General features: G+C 44.8%; 1 protein-coding gene across 1 annotated transcript in view; it reads right to left on the bottom strand.

Annotated features, from left to right (window-relative positions):
- LOC102314361 (receptor-type tyrosine-protein phosphatase mu) overlaps positions 1 to 8158 on the bottom strand; it is a gene marked incomplete at its 5' end in the record, with an annotated part of 124168 nt that overhangs the window by 16493 nt on the left and 99517 nt on the right. The window contains 3 exon segments of the mRNA XM_042215859.1: positions 2842 to 2878; positions 3135 to 3211; positions 4803 to 4890. Of these exon segments, the coding sequence (XP_042071793.1) occupies positions 2842 to 2878; positions 3135 to 3211; positions 4803 to 4890 (202 nt within the window).

Here is an 8158-nt window from a genome sequence, read left to right as displayed (position 1 = left end):
CACACACACACACACACACACACACACACACACACACACACACACACACACACACACACACACACACTGCATATTCATGCTCACAGACTGACGTGCTGGCCCAAACACTACTGTTTGTTCAGGACGATGGATTTCTACCTGGAGATCTGATCTCTGTGTGTGTGTACAGTCAGTGTCAGGTGATTTGGCGCCACCTGTGGTCAGAGGTGGAACTTGTTTTGTTGTTCTGGCTTTCTGAGCAACAACAACACATCGTGTGTTTTAATATTCACGACTTAAAACTGAAACTTTCTGAATTCTGCTTCAAATAAAAAAGTGAAGTATGTAACTACAATTCTCAGAATGCTTTGGCACACGGACCTGTTGGCTCTCAGGCTGGATGTGACTGTGAAACTGCAGGAAACCTAAAATCTCACAGATTCTCTGTGATGTTTTTTGCTGATGCTGTCCTCAGAAAGAGTCTGAACAACACGTCTGAACCTTAACATCCAAAACAATCCAGATATTATCGAATACAGTCAGTCCATCCATTTTTGATGGATGACTGTAGCTCCCCCCGCCCCCACACTGAGACGTCCTCCATCTCTGACTTACCGTTAGAATACCAACCAAGCTCTCACTATGGTTGTACTGGGGCCAAATGACCCGTAACAATGGGCCAGACACCCAACACACCTGAAGAACCCTCTACAGGGTTCTCTGAGGGTAGAGTTTGTTCTCCAAGTCCACAAAACACAAGTAAACTTGGGCAAACTCCCATGGACCGTCAAATATCCTCGAGAGTCCAGTGTTCTGCGAGCAGGACGAAAACCCCCTTGATCCTCCTGAACCTGAGGTTCAAGTAATGGAGGGACTCTCGTTTCCAGCACCCTGGCATAGACTTCTTAAACATGGAGCCACCACCTCAGTCTCCCAATCCAGATGCGCCGCCCCAAATCTCCATGTTGCAGTAGTGGTGTGTCAGGCAGGACAGCCCTACCAAATCCAGAGCCTTCAGGAACTCGAACCTCATCCACCCTAGGGTCAGTAGGGTGGATGAGGTAACATTACCCCTAGTGATAAATGGCCTGGCCTGCATTTGTATAGCACTTTTTCTAGTCCCTAAGGACCCCAAAGTGCTTCACACTACATTCAGTCATTCACCCATTCACACACACATTCACACACTGGCGATGGCAAGCTACATTGTAGCTAGTGATGGGTGAGTGGTCCCCCTCCTCAACGGACCCTGCTTCCATTACAGAAGGTGTGACTATGGAATTGAGCAGATTCTCAAAGTGTTCCCTCCACTGCATGACTATATCTTCCTACCATCACTGTAGACAGTGTGTGTAGAATACCTCATTCTCCTGAATAAATGGCACCACAACAGCTGACAGCTCCAACCGAGTGTCAAATAGCTGCAGAACCAATGATACGATTACAAAAATCCATCAACCTGCGGCCTACGGGGTCCTGGTGCACTTATGAACACATATTCAAACACGGTATTCATTGTGGACCAAGTGTAGCACAGAAGCCCAATAGCAGGACACAACTCGGGCATGCTGTTCTTTCCATGCACACCCCTCCAGGTCACACAGTCATTGCCCATGTGAGCGTTTAAGTCCGAGACTGGACTTTCCAGCACCTCACCCAGTGACTCTAAGAAGGCTGGATACTCTAAACTGTCCTTTGGCGCATAGGCACAAACGACAGTCAGAACCTATTCCTCCACCTGAAGGCTCAGGGAAGCAACCGTCTCATCCACCAGGAAAACCCCAACATACAGGCAACAAAGCAGGGGATACAAGTGTACCCACCCCTGCCCACCGCATCTCAACCAGAGCAACTCTAGAGTGGAACAGAGTCCAGCCCAGAAAACTGGCTCCAGAGCCCGAGCAAAGTGTTGAGGTGAGGCCGAGTACATGCAGTCAGTACCTCCCAAGCTCACGCACATCTCAGCCTCAAACCCACCACAGCCTAAAACATTCTTAATAAACATATTTAAAAAAATAAAAGCATTGTTCAACCAAAGGTAAGATTTTATTTGACTCCTACATAAATGCTTCAGCCTCCTCTTGTCGGGGCTGAGTAGCCAGAGAGTTTTTGGAGCAGACCCAAATGCAGACACAAGAGAGACAGAACCAAGTTTAAGAAAAGGAGAGCCATTAATTTAGGCTGAAACACAAAGGTACAAAAGTAAGAGAGAAAGCAAAACCAAGGGCTAAATCTAAACTGGGAAACTAGGAACTGGGAACACGGGGGAGATGAACAGACAACCTGACAAAGAACAAAGGAAGACAGAGGACTTAAATACATGGAGGGCAATGACAGAAGTAGAAACATCTGGGAAACACAGCTGACACAAATGAACATGGCACCACAAGGGAAGCAAAAGCAGACACACCAAACATGACTATCACACAGGAGGAAAGGCAGATGAGAGAGGGACATGATGGGGTGGAGAACATGGAACAACACACAGGAAGGGGAGACGAGACAACATGGAAACGGAAATATAACTAAACAGAGCAAAAAGATACTCAAAAATAGAAAAGTAAAATACTACACACAAAGAAATCACAAAGCACTGTGAACATCAAAAGGTGACACCTCTAATCTGCTTCACTCAGCTAATTCTCACAACTCTGCTGAAGTCTTAAGAGTTCTGCACAATGTACAGGTCAAGGGCTTTTATTGTGAAAGAGTCGGTGCAAGTAGAAGCATATATTGTTTGTCTGGGAGGGATTGTGCAATGTCACGTTTCCTGCTGGCGTCGACGTAACCCCTCGGCTCAGGTTTTTTCTTTAAAAACATCACGAGCAGCTAAAGAAGAAGAAGAAGCTGTGGGTTTCTTACCCTGCGTCGCGATGTAGTGGTTGGGTCTGTGGTAGCCCTGCGAGAGGGAACAGAGAGGTTATACCCACACACACAAACTCATGATCATATGAACAAAAACATGCAGTGTGTGTGTGTGTGTGTCTGTGTGTGTGTGTGTGTGTCTGTGTGTGTGTGTAGTTGTTGGGAGCCAACATGTCTGTGATGTTTACACACAGCTGACACTGACAGAGATGGTCATCATGGAAACATAGTCGACCAGGACGTTTCACATCGACGTTTATAGGAAAGTAAACTCTGTGTGTGTTACTCACGTCTACATAGTTAGCGTTGATGTAGTCCGAGCCGCCGCCTCCATCCTGAGGCTGCAGACGCACACGAGAGTGATCATCTAACACACACACACACACACACACACACACACACACACACACACACACACACACACACACACACACACACACACACACTGTTAGTTCGATCCTCAGTTCCTGAGAATAAAACATCTAATAATAAATTAATAAAGTTTTAATTACAGTTGTTCAATAAAATGATGAAAACTGTGTGTGATGTTTCAAAATGATGACATTAAATTTAAATAATAACTGAATAAAAAAAATGAAGATAAATTTAATGAAAGAAAGTAAAAACAAATCGAAGTTGGAGCTGAATTGTTCCCGTGTCACCGACCACAGAGCGCCCACGTCATCTCTGGCGCCTGTAGCACACTGGCTGTTGCTACTGTCATTCACACAGATAGGTGTGTGTTTGTGTGTGTGTGTGTGTATGGGGGGGGTGTGAATGTAAAATGTGTCCCTGCAGGCCACCGTAGCTCACAGCCTCGGCCTTCATCACACCTCATTAGCATAATTACACGCCACAGGGCCCTGTGTGTGTGTGCGCGCGCATGTGTGCTTCCTGATGTTCTTCAGCAGCTGTCAACACCGACTTTGTGGGACGTCAGCTGAGCAGTTACATGATGTGTTTGTGAGACCTGGGGCAGTGTGCTGATCAAAACTGACACCAGATCCGCCTGACGGACACACACACACACACACACACACACACACACACACACACACACACACACACACACACACACACACACACAGCTTGTCTGAAACTGCAGGTTTTCTCTCTGACATCGTTTTATGCCACCTGACTGATTAGCATCTGGTTTCTCTATAACTTCCTGTGATTGGTCTGAAAGCCGAAAGCTTCAAAGAAAAGTTTTGACACCAGGACCAAACAAGATCAGTTCACTCTGATTCCAGACTGGTCCTGGGAACGAGTCACAGCTGGACTCTGGGCTGGACTCAAACTGAGACATCAGTCTGGACCTCAGGAGGTCAAAGCAGCAGCAATCACACAGCGCAGAGTCGGTGACACGAATCGTAGCCATGATGGAAAAGTAAAAGAGGCTCTGCTGAACTTTCAGGTGGAAGACTGGAACGAAAAACTGCACTGACTGCTGACCAAGGACTGTTTGGGAATTTGAAGAGGACTATCAGCTCCTGGAAAGTTCGAGTACAGAGCCAATCCAGGATCTAAGAGGACCAACAAGTCCTACATCAAGTCCAAGACAGAGACCAAATGGAAGACTTGGAAACACAGTCCCGGGACAAGTTCTGGGACTCTGTCTCCATATCTATGGATATATATAGTTTTTGTAACCGTGCTGCTGCCATTTTGATCACACGAGCGCAGGATGGCGTCAGTTTTTACCGCCAGTGTGACGAGCTCTCTCAGGTCACTCTGAGCTTGATAAAAGGAAGCTGTCTGGGAACCAAACCCTCCTCCTGTCCCCGTGCTGCTGTGCAGGTTTGGCCTGACATGAGAATCCTGCAGCGAGACGCCCATAACTCATGTCAGACCAACACCTGAGGTCAGCGTTCCCGGTCTCATGTTATTAACTGTCCGTGGACACAAACAGCTGAAATCAGCCTCTATGACGGATGCAGGTGACGTGCACGGGTACGTACAAGCAATGATGTTGCCGTAGCGATTCTTCATGCGGTTCTCGTCCTTCTTGGCCGAATCCCAGGGAGCGGACTGTCCCTCAAAGAAACTCTGAAAAGACACAGAGAGGGGGGTTAGTTTGAAGGCAGCGAGTGATGAATAATGCAGAGGACGTGTTTGATTTCTGTGCCTGAACCACACAGACGCCAGTTTTACGCTCTGAGCAGATGATTAGGTCCAATTAGGAGCAGGCAGCTCAGAGAGACGCCCCAGGCTCCAAACACACTCTGGTCGCTGCGTTTCCACACAAAGACACGACTTCACCTGTGTGCGTGCACCGATGCTTCACACCACCAAGAAGCTCCAGATTCTCTGTTGTGTCACTGCACATGCGCGCTTGGCTCTCACTGTTTTTGTGTGTCTTTGCTGTGATTTTGTATATTCCTGCATGTCGTTGTGAGTTCTCGTGTTTGTTGGGCTGCTCTTTGTGATTTGACGTCTCTTTGTGCGTCTGCATCACGGGTTTGTGTAAGTAAGTAAGTAAGTAAAATTTTATTTATATAGCACATTTCTAGATAAAAAATCACAAAGTGCTTTACAAGGTATAGGCACAGATTAAAAAGACGAAGTACAGTCAAAAGTTAACAAAATGCAATTTTAAAAAGATGTGTTTTTAGCTGTTTTTTAAAAGTAATCAGTGAATCAGCAGATCTTAAGTTCTGAGGAAGAGAATTCCACAGTCTGGCGGCCACAGTAGCAAAAGCTCGATCACCCCTAGTTTTCAGTCTCGTATACTTAATAACAAGTAGGCCCTGACCACAAGACCTCAGAGACCTACTAGGGGCATAGGGCTGTAAGAGTTCAATGATGTATGATGGTGCTTGTTCTTGAAGAGCCTTAAATGTGAGAACCAGAATCTTAAAGTGGACTCTGAATTCGACAGGGAGCCAGTGTAACTGTATAAGCAGCGGTGTTATATGTGAGTATTTCGATGTTTTCGTCAGAAGCCTTGCTGCAGCATTTTGGACAGTCTGCAGACGCTCCAGGGACTTTGTTATTAAATGTGTGTCTTTTGTTTCTTTGTGTTTCCTCTGAGGAACATTTTGCTCTGCAGCTGTGTGTGAGTCTTTTTGTGTGTGTCTCTATCCTAAACTGACAGCAGAATCTTCAGCAGTCATACACTTGTTTGTCTGTGAAGGTTCTCAGTCATCCAGGTCATCGTAGTCAAAGGAGCTTGCAAAGAAAAGCGTCTGGACTTCTTTAAGTTGCTTGAAGATCGTTTCACCTCTCATCCGAGAAGCTTCTTCAGTTCTAAGGTCAAATGGTGGAGAGTCCCAGATTAACGCTGTGGGAAGTAACCCACCAAGAGGGACAAAGGACCCCCTGATGATCCTCTACCTAATCACATGAGCCAAGGTGTGAAAACGGGTGTGGGTCACAATCAGCCAGGGTTTCGGGTGAGCTCATTGTGAAACCTGGCCCCACCCTATCAGTGATTTCCTGAGGTCAGATGGCCCAGGATGTGAGTGGGCGTTAAGGCCTCTGGGAAGGATCTCAAAACTGGATTATAGATATTATCACTTTATTGATAACAGAACACTTTTCATTACTTATAACTCCTGTTTAAATGTTCATTAGGCAAAGATATTGCAAACTCATGGAAATTTAGGGTATTCTATACAGTTTGTTCAAAGTTGTCTGATTCTCCAGATATAAATGAAAGGCGGAATTGTGTCTTTAGAGTTGTAAATGCTTGACTGAGTGTCTTTTATTTAGGTACATTTCTATTTTATAAATAAAGGTAATTGTGACTGTTAAAAGTGTTCTTCATTATATTTTCATGTAACTTTGTTATGAAAAAAAAAGTCAAAAGGAACTATTGGCCCCCAGGCATCTTCACTTTATAAAATTTGGCCCTCTTTGCAAAACGTTTGGACACCCCTGCCTTAGACCATACACTTGTTTGTTTCACCTTCTCCTGACTGTTGAGTTGATCTACTGTGGGGTTTTTTCCATCACATTCCTTCACCTTGTTTCTGCCCACTTCATGACCTCGTTGGTCTTTCAAGTGGTTTTACATTGTCTCATATCTACAGTCAGTGTGTTGGGTTTTTCTGTTGTTTTCTACTCTTTGATAATTGGCGGAGACTTGACTTGCTGGTTGGACCCTATTTTGTCGTTAAAACCGACCTCTCTGAGTAAATCAGCGTCGCACGTTCACTCTTCCTTCTCTACATATGGGGTTAGAGATATTTGGCGCCATCTGACTGATAGGGAGCGTTTCTTTTTCTTTAATCTGCCTCACACCTTTTCTAGGATAGACTATTTTTTCTGAGATAATTGTTTGACTAGCATTGCGTGTGCCTGTGAATACCATGAAAATAGTTAGATCATGTCCCCTTAAGTTTGGCCCTGTCTATGCCCGACTTCCCTGCATCAGGCAGGAGTTTAAACCCCACCCTGCTATCACATAATACCTTTCTATAATTTATAAATAACCATATTAAACTTTTTCTAGACCCAAACATCCCCACAACCATCTCCCCTGCCTCTGGGGACAGAATATCTCAGGAAAAACGTAATAGAAAAGCAAGAATTGGCCGATAAAATAAAAGACTTGGATCATATGCACACACGAAGGATCCCAAAGATCTAAATCCAAAGTAGCTAGGCTGAATCCTGGCTCAGACCCCCGCTGTAACAGGTGTGGGTCTGATGTCTGGGAAGAGGTTTTCTATACTCTGAATAAGGAAACTGGCTCCTGACCCCTACTTGCTCTCTTTGGTACAGTGGGTGAGGATGATAAGTGTATTACTGGGGCAAAACGCTGGGTGCTGTCGTTTGGTTCCCTCCCGGTGAGGTGAGACATTTTGGTGAGGTGGAAGGGTGCTGCCCCGCCCACCCATGTCTTGCTGATCTTATGTCTCAGTCTTAAAAAGATCAACGTCTCGTTCCAGAATGAAAATGGCAAATTTGATCAAATTTAGGGTTCTTTTCTGACAAATTACTCAATTCTTCCATTTAAGCATTTTGGATTAACTGAAGGCTTTTCAGGGAGTTTTTAGAACTTCCTGATAATAATGAATTACAGTCATCCAGCCTGATGTTTCTGGCAAAATACATTTATATTAAAAAATCAATTCAGAATTTAATTAATAGATATCAGATTATTCAAACTAAAATCCATTTGAATCTGGAAATTGATCTTTTAAACCCAGCCCTAGTCAAAGACCCTGGTCCGTGATAAAATCAGACAAACTCTGAGTAAGGTGCAGGTTAACAACAAATCAAATTTAGTTTTGAGTCAGTAAGAGTGGACGAGGCTAAGCATCACACTTTCAAATGAAATAAAACACTATGGGTCTATAGTGATTGGCGC

This window comes from Haplochromis burtoni, unplaced genomic scaffold (genome assembly GCF_018398535.1).
Source record: "Haplochromis burtoni strain Fernald_Lab_line unplaced genomic scaffold, NCSU_Asbu1 Contig_842, whole genome shotgun sequence".
Lineage (NCBI taxonomy): Eukaryota > Metazoa > Chordata > Actinopteri > Cichliformes > Cichlidae > Haplochromis > Haplochromis burtoni.
This window is presented reverse-complemented; position numbering and strand designations above follow the sequence as displayed.